General features: G+C 46.8%; 1 protein-coding gene across 10 annotated transcripts in view; it reads right to left on the bottom strand.

The window, feature by feature from the left end:
* Positions 1 to 1,843: 1,843 nt before the first annotated feature.
* Positions 1,844 to 12,075, bottom strand: part of RXRA (retinoid X receptor alpha) — a 124,220-nt gene continuing 113,988 nt past the window's right edge. For 9 of the 10 annotated variants that reach the window (XM_083722337.1, XM_083722339.1, XM_083722332.1 and 6 more), the window contains 3 exons: positions 11,627 to 11,718; positions 9,343 to 9,448; positions 1,844 to 7,940 (listed from right to left, as the gene is read on the bottom strand). In XM_083722337.1, coding sequence (XP_083578463.1) covers positions 7,793 to 7,940; positions 9,343 to 9,448; positions 11,627 to 11,718 — 346 coding nt within the window. In that variant the 3' untranslated portion in view covers positions 1,844 to 7,792. The remainder of the gene's footprint in view (positions 7,941 to 9,342; positions 9,449 to 11,626; positions 11,719 to 12,075) is intronic. The other variant, XR_014560173.1, reaches the window with a different exon arrangement.

The following is a 12,075-nucleotide window of genomic DNA, read 5'->3' as shown; positions in this document are numbered from 1 at the left end:
GAAAGAAAGAGGAGGAAAAAGAGAGAGAGAGAGAGAGAGAGAGAGAGAGGGGGGGAGGGAATCAAATTGGCTCCAAGCCAAAGGCCAGGCGGAACAACTCTGTCTTACAGGCCCTGCGGAAAGAAATCAGATCCTGCAGGGCCCTGGTCTCATGAGGCAGAGCGTTCCACCAGGCCGGAGCCAGAGTTGAAAAGGCCCTGGCTCTGGTTGAAGCCAATCTAACTTCCTTAGGGCCTGGGACCACTAGGGTGTTATTATTTATGGACCTTGAGGCTCTCCGTGGGGCATACCAGGAGAGGCGGTCCCGTAGGTACAAGGGTCCTAGGCCGTGAAGGGATTTAAAGGTCAAAAGCAGCACCTTAAATCTGACCCTGTACTCCACCGGGAGCCAGTGCAGCTTGAAAAGCACTGGGTGAATATGCTCCCATGGCAGAGACCCGGTGAGGAGCCTCGCTGCAGCATTCTGTACCCGCTGGAGTTTCTGGGACAGCTTCAAGGGCAGCCCCGCGTAGAGCGAATTACAGTAGTCAAGCCTGGAGATGACCGTCGCATGGATCACTGTGGCCAGGTCAGGGCGGGAAAGGTAAGGGACCAACTGCTTGATGCGGCGAAGGTGGAAAAATGTCGCCTTGGCTGTTGCTGTAACTTGCGCCTCCATGGAAAGGGAGGCGTCAAGGATTACACCCAAACTCTTAACGGAAGGCAGTGGCACTAATTGGGCCCCCGCAAGAGAAGGGAGTTGGTCCCTCATCCCCATGCCATCCCGACCTAGCCATAGGACCTCTGTCTTCGAAGATGAAATGCTACACGTTATTATCTGTTTCATTTGTCTACTGCTTATAACTAGTAGCAGGTTTGTTTTTTTGTTTGTTCCTTCATTTTAAACGTGTTGTTCATGAAAAAATGTGCAGAGATGTTTTCCCTGCTGCAGTTTGCAATACATGGCATCACTCTTGGCAACAGCATTTCTTACCACCATCCCGCCCATGGTGTCGCAATGTTCTTGCTTGGGGAACACAAAAACCTGACACCAGAAGAGGAGATGAAATTAAAATAACATTCTGTCCTATCCTCAACATGCCAAAAGAACTAGGAGACAGTTCCAGGATGGTCACTGTGCCACAGACAGAGAAAGGGCACTCAGCTTCTTCACAGGACTTCTGAACTTTCACCCTGCTGCATGTTCTGCCCCAGCCATGAAGCATGTCACTGGGCCTCTGTTGTGCCTCGCCAGGAAATAGTGTGGCACAGTGCTTAGAGTGCCCGATTAGGACCTGGGAGAGACCAGGGTTCAAATCCCACCCCACACACATGGCCCTGAAGCTCACTGCATGACCTTGGGAGATAACCAATGTTTCTCTCTGCTTAACCTACCTCACAGGGTTGTTGTGGGGATTAAATTGGGAGGTGGAGCTCCTTGGAGAAAAATGTGAGCTATAAAGGCAATAAAATGTAAGTGAAATGTGATCTGAGCAGCCCAGGAGCCAAACCAGGTGGGAACGTCGCACAGGAAACTCCAATGCTCTTAGACTTGGATACATAGAACTGTAGAGCTGGCAAAGACCCCAAGGCATAGCTGTCAACGTCTGCCTTTTTTTAAGGGAAAATCCCTTATTCCGAATAGGATTCCTCGCAAGAAAAGGGAAACGTTGACAGCTATGCCCCAAGGATCATCTAGTCCAACGCAGGAACCAGAGCTATTCTTCAATGGAATGTCATTCTGAAATGGCACTGAAATGCACTCAGAGAAGCCCAGGAGCCAAAAGGCAAACTACAGTGGAAGGTATTGCAGCAAAAGGACTACACAAATACCCACTGCAGAATAAAGAGAAAGAGAACAGTATTATATTTTTAAATGGTCATATATTTTCTTTTACTTTTTCTTAAACATTTCTAATACATTTGTTCAAAATACTGGCATTCCCAGCAGATTTTTTTAAAAATTCATTTTATTTTTTTAGTGAACAATAATACACGGTAGTGATTTCACAGTAGAGCAGACCTGCAGGATAATGCTTTTGGAGTGGGGAGAGGGTGGGGAGAGGGTTGGAGGGGTTGCAACGAAAGGCCATGTTTTGTATTTTGCTTCCCCCCGCCCGCCCCCCAGCGTAGCAAGGTGCAGGGAGGGTTAGAGACTTTTTCTTATATCAAAATTCACTTGTTCCAAATTGGGTGTGGGAGGGAGAAGAGATTTTGGACGGAGCCATTTCAACAAGGCCCTTTCTCTTTCCTCCATACAGGGCTGTGTTGGTGGCTGGTTCAATCAAGAGGCATAGAACAAATTCTATAAAAGCAGAGAGAGAGAAACACACACCTCCTCCCCCCCCCCACCCCTACCCCGCTCCCCAGAAAAAGAAAACAAATCCCCCAAATAATCTAGGAATATGCAGGGGATAAAGTTACATCTGTACAAAAATAGATATTTAGCTTTACTGACGCTTTAGATATTCCGCTCACCTTCTCTCACTCTTTTTCAACATTTTCATGTTTTTGTTTTTTTCCCTGTAATCCTTTCTAAACTTTTCTTTCTTTAAAAAAAGTTATGCACTCCTTAGCGAAGGCATCATTGTCCCTAACTGATGGGGACTTATTGAGCTATTGTTCAACACACCTGCTGCTGCTGCTGACCTCCCCCAGTGACCTCCCCCCTCTTTAAAAAAAAAAAGCATCTTAAAATAGATGCAATGTTTTCCTTCCCTTTTCAAAGATCCAGTATTAGTGACCACCAAGTTGTGTGGCAGCAGAAATGGGGCAGGGAAGGATGGGAGGGAGGTTCCCACGTAAAATCCCACTTGCTCCCACAAAGCAAATTTTCTTTAAAAACTTGAAGAAAATACAAGAAAGTTTCATTAAAAAAAGAGAGAGAGATCTGAGGACACATTGGTAACACTAAGAAGTGGGTATAACATATGTATATTTGAATGGGGGGGGGGTATTTATACAGTGTATATATCTACACAACACACGTGCATAAACACACACATGTATCAACTTAAAAAAAAAGGATTCATGCAATCTTGTTCTAGACGTGGGGACGTCACCAGCCTGTCCACCTGTCCTAGGGAAATGGGGTGTCCTCAGGTGCCCTGACCAAACACAGCCAGAGGGAAATATTAGACCCTCTGTTTGTGGCTATACCAGAATAAGTTCAGGGCGACTTTGGGCTCCCCCCGGAACTGCAAAGTGAAGGATCCCAGCAGACGGAATGAGGAAAGGGGCTTTATTAAGCAGGAGTATATCCCATAACAGGTCACACAGAATTTGCAAAGAGCAGGCTTCCTCAGCCTCGGCCCTACAGATGTTTTGAGACTACAATTTCTCTGACCACTGGTCCTGCTAGCTAGGGATTGTGGGAGTTGTAGGCCAAAAACATCTGGCAGGCCGAGGCTGAGGAAGCCTGCCCAAGAGTCAACTGCTTCAACCCCCTATTATGCAGGAACCCCATCTTAAATAACCCCAGACAGGTGGCCATCCAACCTCTTGTTTAAAAATCTCCATTACCTTTCACAGCATGGAGTTTTGTGTCAGAAGAAACGTGTAGAAGACTTTGCTTTTTTACACATGCTCTGGATCAGCAGTTCCAAACGTGGGTGGTATTGCCCCCACCCTCGTTGGCTGTGAGATTCCCTAGGATGCTAAGAGCCAAGGGCATGAAACCCCTTCTTCACTTCGCATTTAAAACTTTCTGCTCTTATAGCTTTCAAAGCTATTTCCTTTGGTCGTGTTTTGTTTGTATTTATGATTCTGAGTTGTCACAGTTATTGGCAATAGCTATTTCTTTTCTTATAAATCAGTTACCTGTAGCAGGTGAAGGTTTGCACATGTTTGGTAAGTCGTTATATATAAATATTTTATGGTATAAATCTCCTTCATCCTTAAAGTTTTCATTAGTAAGAATGTGTAGAAAATATTTCTCATGCAATATTCTTTGCTGTGTGTGTGTGTGTAATTGAGATGCCAAATTAGATCAGAGCATATATTCACTTTTGCATATATATTTAATAAATCTGCAACTAATTGCTGTTGTTTTGAATTTTAGTCTTTTATTACCTTACTTAGTGAGTTGTGCAAACCACTATTCTGAATAATGCTTTACTCACTGGGGATGAGTTAATGGAACCCAGGGGGCAGACAACCCCCCCAAGTTTAGGAACCACTGCTCTAGGGGGGCAGGGAGGTATGCAATCACAGGCCAACTCAGGGCTGACCCACTGAAAATAATGGGCCTATGCTGGGTAGAACTTAGCTAGAGAAGACAACCCCTGGCCGTCTTATGCAAGTCTGATACTCCAGAAGTCTATGGGACACAGTGATGCTTAATGAAACCGTTCCCTCTGTTGCTTGGAACCATCTACTTCACACCAGTAGCCCATCACTTCAAGGAAGGCACGGTCTACTTTAAAGATGGATGCTTCTGGATAAGTGAACCTCACCCCTCCCCATTCAGCTGGGAGTGAAAAATACAGTGTTGACCTGGGCATCTGTGGATGCCATCTGATTAATGTCTCCAAAGGCTCTTTATTATGATCTTCCATTATAACATTTTCCTTTAGAAACCAAGCATTACCTCACTGGCAATGATTTCTGACTCCTTACAGATGACTTTGACATGTGGCAAAATCTCCAGCTAAATACGAAATGACACAGGTGAGAAAGGTGGGTCACCTGTAGGGTCCCATTATTATGCTAGGAGAACCTCATAAAAGCCCCAAACAGTGAAGGCAAATACAAACAAAGGAGTCATCAGGGATGTCTGCACATAATGTTCTACAAGTGCACAATCTCTGGGCTGTTTCCAAAGTTGCGCTGAGTAACCTGTCCCATTGATGCAATAATTTTCACCCGTGTAATAGGGCTTTCCCCACTCTCCTCCCCCCTCTGTGCCACTAAATCTGTTTTAGGGGGTCCCCCCTACCTCCTGAAGCTCATCTGGGGAGAGTGGGGGTGAAGTCTTGTTACCTGAGCAGAAACCCTGGTGCTGATAGATCTCACTGGCTGGATACGGCTCTGCATAGAGCAATATACTGGTAACATTATTCACACGCAGAGTTCAGTGAGTGTACAGTATGTTTATGCAGCAGTTGAGCTGAACAGACCAACAAACTACGCACTCTTTCACACAGGGACACTCATACAGCTTGTATGCTGAATGCAGGTAATGTGTGAACAAGCACACTAAAGTCCATTGATTCAAGGCTGCAGGGGTCAACCTCTGCAGGGCTTTGGGCATGACCTCTGCCATGATTGAAAATGCAGGTGGTGGCCCCAAACTGTAAGATGCAAGTGGCCTTCTGGTGCAGATTGCTTGAAGAATCAGAAACTGCCCTATGGCTCCCAGTGCTTTTAAAACTGGAAGGGTATGCACGAAGCCACATCATTCTGGCACAATATTCATCATTGGTACTCACAAACAGAGATGGATCAGGGAAGGCAGACCCTAATACACTCCAGTGAATAGCAAAGACCAAACCGGATGCAGTGGAAAAATTCTCACAAATACCCTGAGCCAAAATAAAACTCTCAAATGTATGTTGGAGGCTTAGAACTCCAAATAAAGTGTCCCTCTTTTTCTTATTTTGCTCTCAAAGAGTTTGGACATTGAATTCTTCAGACCCTGAAATTCAGCTGCCACAAAGCAAATCAGAGGGCATGTGATAAAGGATGTTGCTCTGGCTCAATGACTGAGCTCTCAAGACAGAGCAGGAAAGGAAGGCAGTCAGCTACCAAGACCTCAAGGGAACTGAATGATGTTGTGTTCCAAGGAACACATTTCTTTTCTATTTGATACCCTCTGGAATGAGGGTTTCCAGAGGGGAAATTGGTTGGGTGGCATTTCCAAGGATCCTCTCCCCTCCCATCTTGCCTGCTGCAATCAGCCACATTTTTCGGCGGGGGGTGGGGGTGGTGGTTTTGCAAATATGTCTCCTGAAATCCTAGGGCAGACTCTTGGGAGCATGGAAGGATGGATGGGAAAATGGGTGCCAAGGGCGTAAAGGAAAGCAGGGAAAGAGAACGAGAAAGGATTTGGTGAAGAAGAGGAAAAGAATAATCAGGATGCAGTGATATCAGAAGGCATCTATTTAAGGGCCAGCTTAAACTGGCAACAGGGCCTGCTGAGTGTTGCAGAATATTTATAGAACATGCAAGGCGTATATATATGCAAATAAGCATCTCAGGGAACCTCCTGGGTCTGAGCCATCTACACACTTCACTCTTGGCCTGGACCAAACTTGCTAGTAATTGCCACTTCCCCCTACAAAATTGCTGGAAATCTAGTCCAGCATCCCGTTCCCTGAGACACAATTCCAAGCAGGTGTTTGAAACCCTAAGGACTTGGTGTTGTTATTAAAACTGCCCACCTAGGGTTCAGTGTCCGCCTGACTGCCTGTCAGGGATTGCTTGATGCACTTGAACACTGCTGGGTTATCAAGGCCAGTTTTAAAAAGCGACAACAGAGAGTGCTGATATTAACAGAGGTGTGTGTTGTTTTTTAAGGGAATTGGGTGGGGGAATCCCACTGAAAACAGACAAGGGGAAAGTGCTTAGAGGACTTGCAGCATTGACTGCCACAGCTTTAAAGCAGCCTTTGTGCATTTCGGCTGGTTTTGCAGTTTGAGCGGCTCACTCAGTTACCAAGAGAAAGTCATCTTTGGACGAAAAGCAAAGAAAATGGCCACACACAGACACACGCCATGCGCAGAACAAGAGTGACCTGTGCTGTACAGCCCAAATCCATAACCCTTCCCACACAATTTACAGATGGCTTCAGAACACGGTCGGGCAAAAGGTAGCTCAGGATCTGCAGACAGGCAATTGGATTTGAAACTGTAAGGACTAGAAACTTGCTCTCTTAAAAAAAAATATCCACCAAATTTGCAGCAAACTGACAAGAGTTTTTGACACCTGGAGGTCTTAAGAACTGCAAGTATCACCCCTTCTGAATTAGGACACCGGAAAGGTGTGGTGATGAGAAGTGGGGTTTTATGTGAAAGTACTTGTGACCTTGGTTCTGGTGCTGCTTACAAACCGCTGGGCTGAGCACATGCACAAGGTGGGCACCCTGTTCCTTAATTCTTAGAACATGTCTTCCCACCTGAGTCACTGGTGCAAAGCCCACCCAGCCCAGTGCTAGAAAACCTGGACCCCATTTCCCTTTTGAGATGCTAAGAGAGCAATTTTTTGCTTTTTTTCGTTGCAGCTTGGAGGCAGGTAAAACAACAAATAATAGGATTCGTGGGGTTGGAAGGGACCCCAACCCCTGCAAAGGCTTCCATTCTCCAAAATGTCCGTCTGCAACGAAGCAAATTAAATTCACACACACGGCAACAAGTGTGTGTGTGTTTGTGTGTGGGGGAGCTGACAACCAAAACCACACACGTGAGGCAGATAAGTTTGTGCGAGGCAGGGGGTGGGCTCAGATTTACAGCTTGCTATGAAATCCACCTAGGCCTGTGGAAACAGTGGTGGTGGTGGAGGAGGAAAGTGAACAGCGGTGGGGGCGGGGTGCGTTTTCGCACATTCAAAATAAACAACAACAGCCATTTTCCCCTCTGCACCTGTGAGAGGGACAGCAAACGGCTATTGTCAGATCCCCGAGATGCACAGAGAGAGCGTGAGAAACGGCTGAAGGGCTGAGTCAACGGTGTCACAGAAGGAAGATGGTAGGCTGCCTCTCGCACATGCCAGGGAGAAACGGGGGCACACGTTGGCAGTAGAAGGGGAGGCGTGGTGGTGGTGGCATCGGCGAGCCCGCCGGGCAGGAGAAGAAATGGGACCAACCCCGTCTGCCTTCTTAAGTCATTTGGTGGGGAGCCTCCAGCATCTCCATCAGGAAGGTGTCGATGGGAGTGTCCCCTATTAGCTTGAAGAAGAAGAGGTGCTCCAGGCATTTGAGGCCAATGGACCGGAGGGCAGGGAGGCGGAGCAAAAGCTTGGCGAACCTAGAAACGTAATAGAAAGACAGATGGCAATTAAGGGCATGGGAAGAGGCAATCACAGCAACACAGCCATGTGACTGTTGACACTGCCTGGCAGTGGCTCTCAAGGGCTTCTGGCCCAGGGTCTTCCCAGCTGGGATCTTCTGCATGCGAAGCAGATTCTCTACCCCTGAGTTACAGCCACTTCCCCTGAAAATAAAGTAAATTCTAGTTCTTATGGTTCCAGACCCTCCAAGTGCCCCTGTTTCCCAGGGACAGTCCTGGATTTACAGAAGACATCCCGGTTTGATTCCGGAATGTCCCCTTTTCCCTTAGGGCACTCCTATTTTCATTGGAGAAATGTTGGAGGGCATGGGGTTATGCGGCCCGCATGTCAAGGAGGTAAGTAACTATGCAACCTTTAGAAGACACCTGGAAGTTTATTTTAATGCTTAATGTTTTATTATGCTTTTATATGTGTTGGAAGCTACCCAAAGTGGCTGGGGCAATCCAGTCAGATGGGTGGGGTATAAAAAATAATATTATTATTATTATGGAATAGGACTTCCCTATTTTTATCGGAGAAATGTTGGAGGGGATGTCATTCTGACTTAAGGGATTGAACCTGTGACCACCAGCTCCACATAACAAATATTTATGGGAGCCCCCCCCCCCACTTCTTTTCTATTGGTAGCCCCTGCTTGCAAAACCTGGGGCTTCCAATGTGTGTCAGAACCAAAGTCACTAATGGGGGGGGGGAGAGAAAACAGTGGAGGGGAGGCCTGAATTTGTGCTTGCATTCTGCCCCCCCTCCCCCCTCCCCTCCAAATGCTGAGTTGGCAAAGTAGGCCTCCGAGATGGAAGCCAGGAAAATACAAATCAAACCCTGCCACTCTCTTCCTCCCCCAGAGGAAAACCTAGAAAGTTTCGCTTTTAAACTAAACCAGATGATGGATGTTCAAGGAGCATTTTAACCATGAAAGAGCTGACTCGGAGGACAGCAGGGATAAAGTAAGCCCAGGGATGGGAGGTGGATTTCAGTTTGGAAGAGGAAAGCTGCCTAGGACCACATGTCTACTGCTGTGCCAGAGGAATGTGTCTTATGCTGACCCATCTATCTCAATATTGTCCACACTGACTGGCAGCAGTGGATATCCAGGGTTTCAGGCAGGGAGTCTTTTGCAACCCTACCTGGAAATGACTGAACCTGAAACTATCCAAATGCAAAGCATGTTTTCTTCTCATTGAGCTATCACCCTTCCCTTGAACTAAGGTACTAGCCCTCATGATTGTGAAGAACAGACTGAATTAAATAGGAACCTACGGATCTGCCTTATACGGAATCATATCACGGGTCCATCTATTGTCCACACTGAGTGACAACTGCTCCTCAGGATTTCAGACAGGCACAGATTCAAAGACTCACCTCCCGGGCTGGTCAGGGTATTTCTGTTTACAGTAGGCCTCAAGTGACGCATACACTTTCTCACGCAGGGCCTCGACTTCAGCAGGATTGGAAAGCCCTTTTGAGTCTGCAGTGGGACAGATGAAAGGCCTTGAAATCTGGGCAAAGGCAGAGGACTAGAAGAACGCACATTTTAAAGCTGAGGAAAGGCATATCTTGAGGACTGGAGGCATGCACATCTCAAGGAGTGAGGGGATATTTTAATGCTGGGGAAAGGCTTTCCTGAGGACATGTTTTAAGGGAGACACTTTCTTTTTGTAATCAGCAGGTGAATTCAGCTCTGAAGACCAACTCGGTTCTTAACAGGCTTTGGAAAGTAGATATACCATCCATTTCAGGGCTCGTAATCTGAAACTCGAGGTTGTGTAGGGGGAGTGGGAGGAGGAAAGCAGAAACAGGCTTGAGAGGATTAAGTTATTCCTAAAGCATATTTCCTGCAGCACCGCTCCACTCAGAGGATTTCATAACAAATCTAATTATTATGAATACATACAGGTTTGGGAGTCTGATTAACCCAGTGAGCGTTCTGGTCTTGAAAGGAAGTGCCCCACTGAGCCTAAATCCCTCACAGGAATCAAAGAATCATGGAGTCAAGAGGGACCCCTAAAGATCATCTAATCCAACCCCCTGCAGGAATCCTGCTCACAGCAACCCCTGGGTGGGCTTGAACCACCAACCTACTGTTAACAGCCAATCATACTGACCTATTTTGCCACAGGAGGCTTAAGAGGGCCTGAGGAGCAACATGTTGGTGACATTCCAAAGATGGTCGTAACACCAACGTTTTTCCCTCAGCAAGTCAACATTTCTTGACTTGGCCTGCTCAGCACTGGTGGAAGTGCAACAGCAGGGATCATTCAGTTTGCAACTGAAGCCTTAACTTTGCTCATGTTAAAATCAGATACGTTGTGAACCTCCCTGTGGTCTTTAGCTGACGGGCAGTATTCAAATTATAAAAATTATAATCATAATTATCATAGCCAATGGGGATGGGAGGCGGTGTTGCTTAGCAACCAGGCTGGGCACAGTGTACCCTGATTGGCTGCGTAGTTCTGAGGGAGTTTTTCCTCTGTATGTTTGGTTGAACATCTCCCTGTCAGGTACAAGGACTGAACTAAGAAAGACAAAACCTCTCTGTTCCTTTCTCCTGAAATGATACAGTACTTTTTGAAAGTTTTCCACAGAGCTGTTTCTCCAGAAAAAGAGGTGACGGAACTCACCGTGAACACCTCCTTTGCTCTCTTATAATGGCAATGGTGCCCACCTGAGAGGTGCTGGAAAGAAACCCTGGTTTCCCCCTCAATAAAGTGTTACCAATATATCTTGTCTCTCCTTTATTCAAGTGCCTTTGCTGAGGAGTGAGCAAGCAGTGTGTCCAGACTGCAGTCAAGAGAGGAACCATATCAGCATTCTTAAATTCAGATTTGGTTCCCCTCCAGAGCAGCCTCCCTGTCCCTGGAGCCCTGAGGGGAGACTTCTGATACCAGAAATCTCATGGCTGGTCCACAGATTCCTTGGGAGCTCAGGAGAGCCCAGAGGAGAGATCTGCACAGCTGGAAACCCCCATGATTGCAAAGGAGCTGCTTGCTCTGGAACCTTGCTATGGCAACCTGGATATTTGGCCCAGCTCCAGGAACACAATCCGTAGCCCTGAACTCACCCTTTCATCTCCTTCCGAGGTGATGACTATGACCGTGGCCTCTGCCTGCGGAACCAGGAATAGCTAGCTACTCCTTTTTAATTTTTTGGTAATGTTAATACATTTATATCCCATCTTTCCTCTAAGAAGCCCAAGGTGGCATACATAGTTCTCCTCCTCCCCATGTTATCCACATGACAACCCTATGATTTAGGGTAGGCTGAGAGTGCATGACTGGCCCAAGGTCACCCAGGAAGCTTCATGGCTGAGTGGGGATACAAACCCTGGTCTCCCAGGATCTAGTCCAATACTCTAACCACTACACCGCGCTGACTCTCCTTGCTTGGGCCATCACCCCTTCTTGGGGGTCAGCATCCCCCATGGTTTGTGGCACCTGGTCCCAGGGTATTCCTTCTTGCTCTCTCCTAGGAGCTAGTCTGTTCACTTAGATCTGGCTTCAGAGGCCCTGCTCTGGGTTCCCCCACCCCTCAACCCTGAGATAAGTCGGGCAGCCTGTGGCCCATGAAAACGAAGCCTCCCTCTAACTCAGAGTGGAAACCTCAATTGAAAAGGGGTCCCCTATCCTGCAAGGACAACCGAACCTACCAGGGTTGAAGAGGACAATGGCTCGGAGACACCCCAGTTCTGTTTTATCCATCTGCATATCTCTCATTTTTGATACGAGTTCTGTCAATACTCTGCAAATAATAAATAGTAATAATAATACAGTCACTTCTGAGCATGTGTTCATCTATTTGCTTTCAGCAACCCCCTTGAAATTTTGGCATTTTAAGCCAAGTCTAGCTCAGCCTTCCTTTGACTAGTCTCTTCAGATTCTCCCTTTCAGCGGTCAATGGCATGACTTGAAACACTTTTATTTTCAAGCCTGCTGTTTATTCAGATCAACCTGCTCAAACAGTTAGGTCATCAAGCAGGAGACCCTCTTATGGGTGCCGCACACCCCAAATTCAGTGAGCACTCAGGGCAGAGGTTTCAGTGTGGCGTCACTTTGGAAAATGTTCCCCTTGGAAATTAGGATGGGGCCAACAATATGT

Source organism: Podarcis gaigeae (assembly GCF_964106915.1).
Source record: "Podarcis gaigeae genome assembly, chromosome: Z".
Classification (NCBI taxonomy): Eukaryota; Metazoa; Chordata; class Lepidosauria; order Squamata; family Lacertidae; genus Podarcis; species Podarcis gaigeae.
The sequence above is the reverse complement of the archived record's forward strand: the minus strand, read 5'-3'. Positions and strand labels throughout refer to the sequence as shown.